Consider the following 15,474-nt stretch of genomic DNA (forward strand, 5'->3'; position numbering starts at 1 on the left):
TCAGGCATTGCTGAGAAGTTGACTGAAGACATGGCAGTGATGGCAGATAAGGGCTTCCTAATCACCGATTGTTGTAAATGCAAAGTGTGCTGCCCACCTTTTCTATCTAAGCACACTCAAAAAAATAATTCATTGGATGAACTTAATTTTATCTTGCCACTTATATTCCATCTAAACAAATCATGTTATATTAATCCATCTTGATTGTGTTGTTTCAAGACGATATATGTTTGTAAGTGTAACATAATTTAAACATTAACATTCAGTTAATTTGATTTTTATTCAGTTAACATGTTTGTACCAAGTTAGTCTAATTAAATTAATTTAAATTCATGTTACATTGTTCAAACACTTTGGCACATCAAAAGTCAGTCTTGTTACATGAACTAGTAAAATATTTGTTTGTTACACCAATGTTAATCTTGTTGAATGAACAAATGTAATTTATGTCTGTAGTACTTACACCAATCGTGTTTCAGTTAGTTTTTGTATTGCTTATGTAAACATTACTTTTAATTAAATTAATGAAACATACATAAATGATAACTTGCAAAACCATCTCTTTTATTTTGCTTGAACATTCTTAAAACAGTTGGCAGGATCCCAGTTCAGCCTAGCTTTCTCCCCTTCAACCATCTCATACTAAGACCACAGAACTTCCAGATCAAGACATGCTGACTGAAAGAAAAATACAATAAAATAAAATAAAAATGAAATCAAAGTCTGCTGAATAGTTTGCAGACAAAAAATATTATCCCCAAAGCAAATTTCGTAAAATGTAGTAAAATATGCATTGCAAACAACAATATGAATTTTAACACAATTTAAAGCTCAGACATAACATTCAACATTACTATAACATTACTATGTTGCTTGCATACATTAGTCCTCCATTTAATCAGGCTGTATCCATTAATAGTGACTTTATGCTATTTAACGTGTGGAGAAAACATTCAATTTTGAGTATAACTGCTCCACTCAAACAATTTGTGAAAACCAGTGTGCTTTTGCCTTTGTAACAATTGCCCATCTGGCAAAAATCAGTGTTTACACTTCAAGTGTCTAAGACTTTAAGTTATGAACCAACAATCTTTGTTTAATAGCCACTGAGCAAACCACATAGTTTATATGAACATTTTATAACTTACAATTTTAAACTTTAAAAAGGTAAACACATATTTGCATTGGAGAAATCTTGAAAAAAATATCTGCCTTGCCTGAGTCTGTTTCAAGCTCATTCACCCCATTAGCTTGTTTTTTAGGAACTGTGCCTTGGATGACAACCTCTGCCCATCTAGCTTCATGATAATCTTTTGCAAGACTTCAAAAGTGCATTTGAGCTCCGGTGGGTAGCTTAGGTTCAGACAGTATATCAGTCCAAATAACAGAGCACAAGCAATTGCAATGCTCCTCAAACCAGTGAGAACCTCCACGCCTTCAATCAGGACACCGATGTTCTCTGGGTTATCTCCAGGCTCCGCACCCTCCTGCTGTATGACATACACTCCCATCACAGTTTGTTCCATGGCTTCAGTGTTGGCCTCAGTGTTCTGTGACGTAAAATATAATAATACATTTGTTTGAGTCTAGATATGAAAAAAAAGGAATTCAGCAATCAGCGGGAATATGCGGATATATTTACTAAATTCTATGTCTCTGGTTTCACACCTCAGAAATTTGACATGAAACAAAACAAGGACCAATTGCAATATCTGTTATTCACACGGGGTGTCACATTTTACCATTTCATATATCGAAATTACCCATAACTCCTGCAGCAAATTACATAACACAGAACATGTTGTGAATGTAACTGACCGTATATTCCTTCACAAGTTTCTCATGGTCTTCGTTCAGGTAGACACACAAGGACTTCAGGATGCATGCTCGTCTTGTATGTATTGTGTCATCCTAAGAAAAAAGGGAATCCATAATGACAATATTTAGCTTTTAGGCAGCATTTGAAAAAGGAATACTTAGCTTGGAAGAGTCCAAAAGGCAAGTACATATGGTAAATGGACTGGTTCTTATATAGCGTTTTTCTACTCGGAGCACTCAAAGCGCGTTATACAACAATTCCTTCACCCATTCACACAAGCACTTTTTCTAAACTGTTTAGTGCTTACTGTCTAACATTCATACACATTCACACTCCGATGGATGGGGAGCAATATGGGGTTAGTATCTTGCCCAAGGATTTTTGGCATGCAGACTGGAGGAGCTTGGGACCAAACCGCCAACCTTCTGGTTAGTAGCTGACCTGCTCTACCACCTGAGCTACAACCACCTCGAAACATCTGTCTAAACCAAATCAGACACAAAATGAGGCAACCAAACACTTTTTTTTTTCATTTTGATCAAAATTAACCATACGATTTTATCAATTACTTATTAATATAAGATATATATAATATATAATTTGTATAACAATATGAAAACCTCTTAGGACTTTTGCCTACCATATGTATAGATATCTTCGCTCATAAAATTGCCAGGTTATGGGCATAAAAAGTTCTTAAGCACAGATCTAACCCACCTTGGAGATGGCCACCATGATGTGTCTGATTTTTCTGCCAGCCACTCCACCTTTGCCTTGAAAGAGCTCCATCATGCGTGGAGTGTACAAGTCTAGCTCATAAAAGAATCTAGATAGCAGGGGTACTGTCGATATGCGCAGGAATTCCTTGTCAATCTGAAAAACATGAACAATGCACTTACAATATGCACCAGAGGAAGGACATAACAGGAATTATTAGCCGTTTTATCACAATATTAGTGAAGAAAGAAATAACTGGTCAACCATAAACACACTCTTGCGACATAAAGCTATACATATAGGACATGCACCTCTTTCTCGGTGAACAGAGCTGGCCATCTGCTTTTAAAATCTGCAATGAAGGGCTGTCCTTGAATAACTTCTTGCCTCCTGTGCGAAAAAGTCTTCTGCATTTTCATTGTCACTATATCGTCATTGTTTCTCTTCTGAACCTCTGAAAGCAGTGCAATTCTCTCTTTTTCCAGGCTGTCAGTGGTTTCTCCTTTTGGATACTGCGGACAGTAATTGACTTCTGCTCTTCTAGGCTTTTTCACATTCAATGCTGCCTGACTTTTGTCTTGGGCCTTGTTCTTTAGTGAATTTACCAACACCTCAGCACAGCCCAGGCCTCTCAGTTTGGTCCGGACATTGGCCATTTTATACTTGAGGCTAATTTTCCAACCATAACAGCCATTGAAGGATCCCTGCTCCCTCAGACAAGGATGCTGTTTGACAAGGGCTTCTGCAACTTCATTCAGGTCATTGTCAGTTGGATAGACTTTAAATTTTATTATTTCTTCAGCCAGCCTTTCTAAAAGGTGGGATTTCAGTTTTGGTGAGGGGGTCAAATGAGTTCCACCAGCAATGAACTCAGCATTGGCCTTTTCAAGTTGCAGTTCAGCCTCATAGCTGAAACGAGGGACTGTGAAGACACTTGGCCACACTGACAGTCTTGTAGACGGTGATGAACCTGACGATGAAACGGGCCTTGTATTGTCTGTGTCTGCTGAAGAGCTTGAAAAGGAATGTGTTGGACTCCGCACTGGTTGACATGTCACTCCTTCATCTTCTGTAAAACTTTGCAACTGCACACTATCCAAGTATACAACCCTTAAAGTTGCTTTATCATTAATTTCAGAGATCGCAGTCAGATTTACGAACTCATTTCCAAAATCAGGATCTTGATATTGAAGACCAAAATCCTGTTGCACTCCAAAATTTGTCTTTATTTCCTGACACAATTCCCCAACGGAGTCTGATATCCCAGCTGGTAAAATTAGTTTCCTGGCATCATCTTCTCCGAGAATGATCCTCAGTCTTATGGGCTGGGCCATCACATTGACCTGGACAAATATCAAATATTTAAAAAATAAATAAAGATGTACTCTTTGACTATTGTGCGAGTGTGTGTAACAAATTCTAAAGTCAACAATAATTTGATGATGTCACCTTGGCCTCTAGGATTTTTTTTACTGGAGAAGGAAAAGTAAATAGTGCATTTTCCAGATTTGTCTTGCATTCTTATAATTAATGACAATTCTTGCATAAGATGCTTAAAAAAAAATCTACTCTCAATAAATTAAGTAGAAATTGGCCTGCAAAGTATGAATTATTATTTACTGTGCCAGGTGATATAGGGGGAAATACTTACAAACATCACTCCTGTTTACCCTGCAAGTTAGTGTGTCTCTTCAGAGTAACCAGACGCAGGCCTCCCACTGAATAGGCAGCTAACGGGTAGTCATCGAGTAGTTCCCCATGCTCAATCAGAGACACCTCTCTCACATGTGACATGTCAAGTTCAAAAGCTCTGAAGTGCTCTCGATACCAAGCAGAGAACTTTTTTACAAAAAAGTATATTCTGCCATGCAAAATAAAAATTTGCAGAATTTCTGCAAACTCTGGCAAACCAAATAATTGCCCATGAACAACTATCATTCCTGTGCTGTAGTTCATGCCATTGTATGACACGCTTTTTGTAATATGGACATCAGTTTCATCTGGTAATCTTTGCTTTATAGCTACTGCGATATCACTTTTCAGAACATCAATTGGTACTGATGAGCCAACATTTACCATTAAAGGTGTCTTATGGTCAGAAGAGTGCAAGTCAGAGGCAATCATGAGCTGATGTTTTTTGGCAAGTGTAACAGGTATGTTCTTAAAACAGTTTGTATGGCGAGCAATTTGTTTAAAAAAACTATGTTTCGCCTCAAATCTCATTGTCCATTTGTGGACAAGAGGCCCAAAATGCCGAATCAGAGCAGGATAGTGCTCCAAATAATGATGTTTAGGGAGAAGACTGTTGTTTGGAAAAAGTTCTTGGTATCTCTGGCGATGTTCACTGATTTTACACTCAAGGTATGAAATCGACTCATCAGACTGGACAGGGGCTACAACAAGCTCCACAATGTCCTTCAGATCCAAAACAATATGCCATGCAGGTTCATCCTCTGGAACAAGTGGACCAATAATCAGAGGCAACAAACGAAGTAGAGACCAATTTTCATGTGCATTTCCACCAATATTTTTTTTTAATGAGAAAGTCTGGGGAATTGCATGAGGCCGGTTGGTTTTATCTGCCCATTTATACTCAAAATTTTGGATCAAGTTGTTAAGTTTGTCTAAGGTGAAATACTTTTTAGAGATTAAAAAAGAAAAACAATGCGCAAGTTCCACTGGTATTATGCCCTCTAGCAGATCATGTGCTACATCTGGAGGGTAGCCTGCAGTGACATGAAAATGGCTCAGATTCTTACTCAAAATACAATCTCGTTTAACTCCACAACAAGCACTTGCGGTTTCTTGTGCACGCTTCAAATGGAATTCATGAAGTTCCGGTGTTCTACGCTCAAAATAACCAGCAGTCACTGACTTTATTTCAGATTTTTTAGCTGTACAGAATCTGCATATGTATTCAGCAGAAAAACTTTCCACAAAACCTGCCAGCCCATGGGCTCCTAGGTTGTCAGCTATGACGCAGCTCACAGTTCCTTTAATACACTCGTTCAACTGACTGATGAACACACCATGTTGCTCCAAAGTTACCAGATCTCTCAAAAGTGGATCAAATACTTTTTCAAACCCAAATGTCCTCAAATCTTCACTCTTGCAAAGTACTGCCAAATAAATGGATGAAAGGGCTGAATGAGAACCAGGTGGTAAATTGCCCAAGACCCAATATACACCACAAAGCTTGTGCTTTTTCCGTGAGGTCCCAAGAGGATTACAAACCTCAAAATCATCAATATAAAGGTTAATAGAAATTCTCAGCTTCTCAACATCTAGAAAACTATTTCTTTTATAATGCTCACCATCTCGAAAAGATCTGTAAACCCTCTGATCACCATTCAGATTCTCTCTATTTTCTTGAGCTATTTGTTCTTCAATCACTCTATCCAGCAATTTATTGTGACTCAATATTTCCTGCAATAACTGTAATAAAGGGATGTACTGAAATGACTTCCTTTGGTCTATCGATAAAAAATACTCAACAGGCTCTACAACCCTAAAATTTTGTATGTAGTATAGTTTTCTTTTATAAGGAGTGGCAAGAGGGCCACACTTTCCCAAAATTTTAGCCACAGGGTTAGAAACACATACAGAATTTGCAAGCTCTTCAATAACAGCCTGACTAATATGGAGGTTATGGCTTTTGAAAATTTCTGTAATTGTACGCTTTGTCAGAGGTACACTAGCTGAACTCAACAGAAAAACTAACTCCTCTAAGAACTCATCTAATCCTTTTGCTGGAACATGAAATATGTGTTCCAATTTCAACAATATTACTGCTAATTTCCGTTCAATTAGTTCTGGCTGATTTTCAACAGCACTATTATCACATTCTGTCACTGACTCACTTTCAAATTCACCATAGGATACATCTGCAGAACAGGTAGCCCTTACGTTATCAGAGGACTCTATCACTTGAACTGGGTCCACACATGTAACTACACTGCCTTTAAAATCTTTAAGTGTGTGTGGATGATGCTTCCTCTTTTTGTGTATATAAAATGTATTGTAAATATTTGTCTTGAAAGGGCAACCAAGAAACACACAACTAACTGTCTCGTTACTTCGCAGATGTGTTCCAATATGGACAAAAAAATCTCTCTCAGAGAAGATGTCACTGCAGTCACATAACTCACATTTAAAAGTTACTGAACTTGAAGCTGTCTGTGTAAACTGAGATGAATGAGCTTTATAGACATGAGTGTTCAGTCCACTCCAAGTCTTAAATGTGCACGGACAATTAACATATATGCACAGATAATGTTGACCTATTCCGTAATGATGATGTAGTTTATAATGTTGAAGTAATTTGTACCTACTGCTCTCTCTGGTAACACAATGTTTGCACTGCCACATACACGTCACTGATAAAAAATGAAATATGCATTAGAAAATGTCAAGGAGATTAAACTTCTGCATGATCCAAAAAAACCAAACAAAAACAGAATAATAATAATATGGCAAACATGAACTTACCATGTATTGTTGAGGAGGTGCATAAGAATCTCAGAGCATGGGAATGTGGCTCTATTTTGTGATGTATTTCTGGGGAGAGAAATTAATTAAAATAAAGTTATTACTCTGACAAATTTGGGTTAATATCTACAGACTGTTACGGTGTGTACACACCGAACGCGATAGACACGACCAGAGCTTCAGGTTTACATGTAAAGTCAATGGAGGTCCAGCTAAACTTCGGAAGCAGATTTGCGTCCCGAAAACACTTTTCTGCCTGATTCACACGACTGAAGCTTTTGAAGCGCAAAGTAAAATACGCGCTGCAGTTTGTGTGGTGCATTTTGTGCATTCGCGCTTATCATGTCTACCGCTCACGCTGGTAAAATCTGCGGTCCTGTGGAGGACCTGATGGACCCAGGTGCGGTGAGGACGTCCTTTACGCACTGCTCTGCTCTCCACAGCAAATACAGAAGGGAGACTCTTTCTTCAAACGCTAGATCGACAGCTGCCATTTTAATAACATACCATCTGGCACTACTTCCTCCCAGATCTCTGCTTCATGCGCGTGAAAATTGCATATTTTAAAGCGCGACCAGTTCGCGCTGGACGCGCTTCGAGGTGCGAATGTGCACACGATCAGCTAGGGGTGTCTATCCCGTTCAGTCAGCCTTAATGCAGAGCACCAGAGAAACTATAACCCGAACAATTATCCACGTAAATCATTCTGAATTCAAAAACTAAGTGAATATATTACAAAAAAAGAAAATGCACATGCAATTATTGTGACAGATTTTATTTTACTCCTTGTTATTAACTCCCCTAAACGCTGGTTTAGTTGAATTAAATCTTTCATCAATCCAGTTAATGCGGCTGCCCGCCACTAAACTCCACTGACAAAAACAGGAATTTTAGATAGAGCATCATAAAACACTCATAAAATCACCAAAACCATGTCAGTCAGTCTTACCACTGCTACCAACAATCACGAAATCCGGTTAAGCGGAAAGTAACCCGTCATTCACGGAGCTATACGCGAAGACATTACGGCTCTACGCGGCTTTCCCGCTCTTCAAAGTTAGCTAACTCCAGAGAAAAAAAACAGTCCTAACCACGCAGATAACCATGAAACACACCTCATTCAAAGTCGACAGAAACAAAAAAACCGAACTTACCAAAATAGCCTCATCAGTTATTGCTCTGTTGCAACAATTAGCGACTCCGGTTAAGTAAAAAAAAAAAAAAAAATCAAATTCACCGACTTACATTTGAAAAATGTTTGCTACACTCCCTGCTACATATAAAGCTCCTCTAAGTCACCACACTACACAGGTAAAAAAAATTTAACTACTAGTATTTATCTCTCACGCCAATAACCTAAATAAATATATCAAGAAATATGTGAATTACTTACCTCACTATCAGGTATGCCAAAGAAGTAACTCCACGTGCTCGTTAACGTCTCAACGGACCTTTCCGCATCCGGTGGGCGTGGCGCATGCGCAATACATGACGCTATCAGAGCCGTTGGTTTGATGGACCTCATTCTCATTGGATTGCCATGAACGAATTTAACTCATCAAAGTTTTCTTTGATTCATATTCAACAAAAAAGAATGAATCATTTAATGAGCATAAAAATGATTTCTTCATGTAATGTAAACATATTACTACTTTGTTAATCAAACACATGCCCTAGTTGATTTTTTTGAGTGCAGAAGCAGATGCCAGCATACCAGCTTAAGGAGACACAGGCCATAGCCAGACTCAGGGTGCATGTGGAACGAGTCATTAGAAGGATTAAACAGAACAAACTTTTTGATAGCATCATTACCATGTCACATGTTTACAATATCAACCAACTGTTTGCAGTAGCATGTATGCTGTCAAATTACCAGAACACAGGATTAGTTAAAAAATGGGTTAAGTGAGACAAGATGGATTTTTCCCAATACACCAGTGCCAGTACAAGTAACTTATGGAAAATGACCTGCAGCTGAGGCCACTACAGTTGCATTTCTTCATTCTCAGCTGACAATACTTGATTACAGAAATGGTACTTGAGTGCTGATAGTTGAGTTCCAGTTATTGATCATTCTAATTCATTGCAAATGTTGAATGTTAATAATACTGTTTAATTATAATACTATATTACTATTCAGATTCAACAAAATTGTTTATCAAAATTATAAAGTAAATCACTAAATCGTTTTAAAATCATAAGTGACATTGTGCTGTTGGAACATCCAAAATACCAAAATAGAAAAGAAGATCAGACACCAGCGAGGGAGGATAAGAAGGACAGACGCAACAACATTGTCATCCCCTATGTAGCGGTGTAACAGAAAAACTCAGGAGGGTTTTCTCCAAGCATGACATCCCGGTGCATTTCAGACCTAGCAACACGCTCAGACAAAAACTGGTTCACCCGAAAGACAAAACGCCAAAACACAGACTTAACAATGTGGTGTATGCCGTACAGTGCAGCGAGGAATGCCCAGACCTCTACATTGGAGAGACCAAACAGCCACAAGCGCATGGCACAACACAGAAGAGCCACCTCCACAGGACAAGACTCAGCTGTCCATCTACATCTTAAGGATAAAGGACACTCTTTCGAGGATGCCAATGTTCACATTTTGGACAGAGAGGACAGATGGTTTGAAAGAGGAGTGAAAGAAGCATCTATGTCCACTGTGAGCGACCATCTTTGAACAGAGGCGGTGGTTTACGACACCAACTCTCTGCCATCTATAATCCAGTTTTGAGATCCCTTTCCAGACGCCTTAACGCCCACTCACATCCTGGGCCATCTGACCTCAGGAATTCGCATGATAAGGTGGGGTCAGGTTTCACAATAAACTCACCCGAAACTCTGGCTGATTGGGACCCACACCCAGTTTCACACCTTGGCTCAGGCGATTAGAGGATCATCAGGGAGTCCTTTTGTCCCTCTGTAGGGGGACACTCCCACCAGGTTTATATCTGGGACTCTCCACCATTTGACCTTAGAACTGAAGAAGCCTCTCGGATGAAGGTGAAACGTCTTCAAGTAACTTAAAGAAGGCCAAACGCTTTTCTTTGCAAGCTCCTTTGACTACGATGACCTGGATGACTGAGAACCTTCACAGACATCCAAAATACCATTTGTCATTTTCTTCCCTCAGTTGTGTTATTGTCTAAATGTATATCGGTATGCTAGGCATGGAGTTTTAAATACTTACCATGTAAATAAGTTCTACACAAATTCAATGTTTTAATGTGTGTTTTTAAAAAATGAAATTGATGCCATTGCTTAAATAACAGTTTATTGATTTCACATAAAAGTAACATGTAACAACAAGTAACAACAAAATAATTCATGAAATACATTGCAAATAAAACATCAGTTATTTTGTTCCAGCCAGCCTGAAGGATCTGTTTTTATTTTTGCTATGTTTTCACTGTTCATTTTTCCAAACACAGGTATCTTGGCATATATAGGTTAAAAAAAAAAAAGAAATAGTCGGCCTTTTCTCTGATTGCATTGTGCACATCTGAATCCATGTATATTCTTTGCACTAGGTAGTCCTCTTGTGCCCACACAACAAAGTCACACCACTGCATCCCACTGATGAGCAGTTGTCCTTGCACTTGCCAGTAATATGCGTGGCTCTTTTTTAGTTTAGGGGTACCACATTCCATCTGCACATATTTGCAGTCAATAAAGTTTTGTACATTGGGACATTTGAATTCGACGTGGCCAAATTGGGGGTATTCATTGGGGTCAAAAACAACACCATCAGGAGATGCAGCAAGCCAGGGGGCAATGGGGTGAATGACCAGACCACAGGGTGAGTAGTTAACCCTTTAAAACCGGTCGGAGCGGGCACGCTCTGTTTTGCATAACTATTTTTAAATCTCGGTAGCTCTGCAACCACGTAAGCTAGTGCAATAATTTTTTTTGCATATGAAACCGGAGGAGTTGTACTTACATCTTATGCCATCAGCTTGTCTTCGGTCACAGTTTCCTTCCACATATAGCTTTGCAAAAACTGCATAAAAAGCACTTGCAGCAACAACAACATAATATTCCAGAAACACGCTTTGCCGATCCGATCAGCTGTTCATAACACTTCCTATGTCCATCAGCGCGAACTATCGCATGTCCGCCATGACCTGCCTTTTACCATATAGCCTCATGAGCCTATACTGGTGTTTTTAAAAGTTATGTTTGACTTTATGACTTTCTGTGTGGTTTCTGGGATCCTTAGGATTCATATTGCACTGCTGGAAATAGTTTATTTTGATGCATATGCTGCTTTATTGCAAATTTGCATTATAATTTTTGTTTTTGTTTTTCCTGCAGTATATAAAAATTGGTGTATTTCAAAAATAAAACTATGAAGACACTCAAAATAAATTTCCTGTGGTGGGAAACTATTTTGTGCAACTTTTTTGTATTTACAGTTTTGAGGGATAAGCCTCTTAAATTTCTCTAACTAGACATATATGTTAAAAAACAAAAACGATTTTCAATTTTTTTGTAGTTTATTGAACTTTTTTGCAATTTATATAATTACTATGCACTTAATGCATGCATATTATTAACATTTAGGCTTTAATGGTTGTATTGATGTATAGCAACTTGAAATGCTCCCAAAAATGGCTCCACAGCATGTAAAAATATAATATAAGCTCTAGCGGACTTGGTTCTATGGTAGGTCTTAAAGGGTTAACATTCATTAGCCTACTATACTCTGCTGCTATTGCAGGCTGCATCTCAGTTCCTCTCCTCATGTCTTGGCTGCCTTGTTCCCTTCAATATACGCTCTGCTAGTGACTCTGCCGAGCTCTGGCCTCTGACGTGACACACCTCCCGAAACCTAGAGGCAGTCACTCTGGGCCTACGGAGCTGATGCCACTCAGACGAAGAGCTTTGCTCACACTTAGCTTCCTCTATTTTGTGAGCCATTTCCAGAGTTACAGACAAGCTTGTCAGATGCAGAAGCTCTTCTTCTGAACACACAAACACACAATCTGATGGCAAGATGTCATACCCCTCCAGAGGCAAGTGCGGTGTTGGTGGTGCATCACGGTGTAGTGTGATGTACCGGGTTGTCAAAACCAGCTGCTAATACGACAGAACACTGCCCTCCTGCACCAGCCCAAAGGCACTTTCCACAAGGGGCTTGTCAGGTCTCATGTTCATTGTGGTCACAAGTGGTCTGTCCTCAATATTAAATTTTGCATATGCCTCCGTTAATCTGAACAAGCAGGGATCTGGTAACGGACCCACCATGCCATGGAAGAGCAGTGCCACTGTGTGATTGCACATAACAGCGCCTGCCACACAGGAGCACTGGCTATGTGTCAGTATCACCGGCGATGAATCCAGAAGCTTAATCTAAGAAGAAAGAACGAAAATTAAAAATATAACATCATCTTCATGGAAGAGCTGAACAGGAACATAGTTCAGTTTTATGGTTACGTACCCACCTGAATGCTTAGTGTTTCCTTCTCTCCCTATTAAAACAACTTAACCATTCTTGATAACTGTAATAACTTAGATTGTGTATATTTGCAGTATTAACTTGGTGTCAAATGTTTTTGATCACCCAAACACACGTTGATTTAACTATCTGACTAGTCAAATTAGATGTGATAAAGCAGGGAGACAAGGAAAACATTCAAGTTGATGGGCTTTTAGGAATGAACTTAACTAATTCTTAAATGAACTGAACCCCACTGAACAGGGATTAACAACTTTACACAGCTTCCTGCCTACACTTTGTCTGTGTAGTGCCTCACTCTTCCTCATTGACCTGTAGCACAGGGCTCTCACACCGACCTCCCCTGACAACCTGTCTTTATTGGACACTGAACAAAGATACAAGTACAATTAGCATTATTTCTGTATTACTCATGTCAGCATGTCTTAAACATATATACTTTACACTTAGAAAGAGTAGCATTAGGTAGTTAACTACCTGCTTAGTTAGCCAACTACCTAACGCTATTATAACAGTGTCTAACAACAAAGGTGACATTAGTTAAGAAAATCTCAACTATAGTTTCGGACGACATAAAACACAGTTTAAGAAAACATGTACTGTAGAGAATTGACATCAAATGAAGGACATAGCGGAGTAACGTAGTGTTTGCAATTGACGTTAGCTAACGTTTCTTTGTCAGTTAATTTATGTTTTCTTACCTTCGTAGTTGTGTATATATGATGCAGCATATAACTTAAATCCTTAAATCTAATTTGGTGGCGGGGGTAGTCGTCACTCTGAAAATCCATCAGTGATGTTCAATTTTGGGAGCTCTTGTAGGCAGCGAGTGTAGAACGTCGCCATGATTTAACCACACCGGAAGCACTGGGGCAGGACTACATAGAACGCGGAAGTGATTGTGCAAGTAGTCTGCAGCCTCAAAGGCCGCATTTTAAGGCCGATTACGTCACAGCGACGAAGGCTGTCCCAATACAAAGGCTGCTCGAAATGCGGCCCTCAAATGCGTCCTTCATTTCCCAGGATTTTAAGGATGTGGCGGTGTAGACTTCATGGCCCAACATATCCCAGACTTCATAGCGCAGCGGTGGATGTGGATAATTTTGCCGAAAAGTATGGCTGCTGCAGAGCAGCCGAAGAGTAAACTCTTAAAAGTAAGGACTGAATATTATATCACATATTTCTGTGCAAATGTGTTATAATGAAGAACATTAAAACATTACTGTTGGCCACATGTTGGCAAAGTAGTGTGCCATTAGCGATGTTAGTAGTAACTTGGTTTTAAAGCCTTCAAAATATACGCCGTTCAATAGTTGACCTTAATCTTACAGAGAATGTGATGATTTGATAGATAATTAAAGTCAGTCAGATATCCACAAACACAACAAGCTAAAAGTCAGTGAATGCTGCTTGGTTTGCAGTTCTGAATATCACGGCACAAGCAGGATTCACTGCACTGTTAATGTGCAAAAGAAGCGCGAATTCCTGGAAATTCCGATAAATTCCGAGAATGCGCGCTTCTTTTGCGGTGCAGGAATGCCAAAGTAATTGCTTACGGGGCTTGCTTCTTCGACATCTTCAAGAGTTCTGAACACATCTATGTCCTCCTCCAGAAAATCTTATGTATGCAAACGCACGTTGCAACTGCTTATCTGGTGCACGTCTTTTATTTTGACAGCAAATGCGCACCTGTGGACCACTTCTGTGCAGCCCTGGTTATATTGCTGCCTCTGTTCGGTGGTGTCGAGCCAAACAGACTTTAACGTTTGTATGAACGAGCTGACGGTTCACTCGTTAAGCTGAAAGAGAGATGCTTTAATCACAGGAGTCACACATGTGTCCGCTGTACCATCTGGGAACTCTTCTTGTTTAGCACTCGTAATAACACAAACACTAAATCCTCCTTCTCTGGTGCTGTTTTGTAGCAGTGTATACAGCTGAGACTGTCACCTGTCTGTCTGTCCTGCACTCTCTCTCTGTTTCTTTCTCTCTGATTGTGTAATAAAAGTATGAACATGTATTTATAAGTTACACTTGTGTTTGAATCCTGCAGCTTATCACACATTTGATTTCCATGTGTGACAACTGCAAGTGTCCAGAGTGAGGACAGACTGAGGGACCCACTGCTGCACATCATCTGTGAGGCTTTGCACCCCTGATGATCCACCAGGACAAACTCAGCTGTGTCTGAGGAAGAGGAGGAGGAAGAGCCAGCAGCAGCTGACAGATGGAGAGAATAGACAGACTGTTCCCTGTTTGTGAAGGACTGCTAGGGAAGTTTAAAATAACTAATTGACTGTCCTGAATCAGTCTTATTAGGTAATGTTAATATAATTATATCAGTGTTTTCAGTGTGGGAGAAAGTACTCAGGGCCTTCAAGTTAAACACTATGAAAGGCAGAAGCAAGTTCACAAACCTAAAGTATGTATCAGCAGCAGAATGGACCTAAAAATAAATGTTTGTTTCAGTTCTATGAAGCTTTGAGTATTTTGGATTAGTAGTACTGGTGTGTTTGTTGCATTATTTTGCTGTAATTGTTTATATGCTTTATATATTCTGAGGTAAGTTGATCTATAGTGTTACATCATATTCTATAAGGATGTTATGTGTTTGTAGACTTTCTGCCCAGTTTGACCCATTTAGCAGAAGACAGCCTGTTTAAGGCCCTGATATCTAGTCTGTATGACTTAAAGCAGTTATGACATAGTTTGATTTTCTCACCCAATAAAGGAATATTTAATATATCAGTCTACTCCTCATTCTATCAGAAACAGTTGTCACAGCTCATACATTTGCTTTTTACACATATATGCAGTGTTGGGGAGTAACGGAATACATGTACCGCCGTTATGTATTTAAAATACAAAATATGAGTAACTGTATTCCATTACAGTTACCGTTTAAAAAGGTGGTATTTAGAATACAGTTACTTTGTTGAAATAAATGGATTACACGGCGGTACTTCCCTGTTTCATATTG

General features: G+C 39.2%; 2 protein-coding genes and 1 pseudogene across 2 annotated transcripts; all 3 read right to left on the reverse strand.

The window, feature by feature from the left end:
- Positions 1-551: 551 nt before the first annotated feature.
- On the reverse strand, positions 552-5,195 carry LOC118455990 (uncharacterized). The gene is made up of 5 exons (XM_087843541.1): positions 4,188-5,195; positions 2,848-3,879; positions 2,537-2,692; positions 1,819-1,911; positions 552-1,550 (listed from the first exon to the last, which is right to left on the reverse strand). The coding sequence occupies exons 1-5, from the start codon at positions 4,191-4,193 to the stop codon at positions 1,239-1,241; spliced, it is 1,599 nt and encodes a 532-aa protein (XP_087699667.1). The 5' UTR covers positions 4,194-5,195; the 3' UTR covers positions 552-1,238.
- On the reverse strand, positions 4,193-8,482 carry LOC102786346 (uncharacterized). Its single transcript, XM_087842692.1, has 4 exons — positions 8,418-8,482; positions 7,025-7,093; positions 5,216-6,912; positions 4,193-4,375 (listed from the first exon to the last, which is right to left on the reverse strand). Exons 3-4 carry the CDS (start codon positions 6,902-6,904, stop codon positions 4,193-4,195), a joined length of 1,872 nt encoding a protein of 623 aa, XP_087698818.1. The 5' UTR covers positions 6,905-6,912; positions 7,025-7,093; positions 8,418-8,482.
- Positions 8,483-11,817: 3,335 nt separating this feature from the next.
- Positions 11,818-12,802, reverse strand: LOC148102096 (uncharacterized; annotated as a pseudogene).
- Positions 12,803-15,474: the final 2,672 nt, after the last annotated feature.

The sequence above is a fragment of the Neolamprologus brichardi genome, chromosome 7 (genome assembly GCF_056152115.1).
Source record: "Neolamprologus brichardi isolate AB-2024 chromosome 7, ASM5615211v1, whole genome shotgun sequence".
NCBI classification, from domain to species: domain Eukaryota; kingdom Metazoa; phylum Chordata; class Actinopteri; order Cichliformes; family Cichlidae; genus Neolamprologus; species Neolamprologus brichardi.

Bases quoted from the DNA above. Each gene is read 5' to 3' on its own strand.
- LOC102786346 (XM_087842692.1), bottom strand. From the start codon at position 6,904: ATGTGGCAGTGCAAACATTGTGTTACCAGAGAGAGCAGTAGGTACAAA. The intron at 4,376-5,215 runs GTGGAACTTGCG...TTTGTAAAAAAG, and splicing joins TGCTAGAGGGCATAATACCA to TTCTCTGCTTGGTATCGAGA.
- LOC118455990 (XM_087843541.1), bottom strand. The intron at 1,912-2,536 runs GTGGGTTAGATC...CTTTTTTCTTAG, and splicing joins TCATGGTGGCCATCTCCAAG to GATGACACAATACATACAAG. The intron at 1,551-1,818 runs GTCAGTTACATT...TTTACGTCACAG, and splicing joins AACTTGTGAAGGAATATACG to AACACTGAGGCCAACACTGA.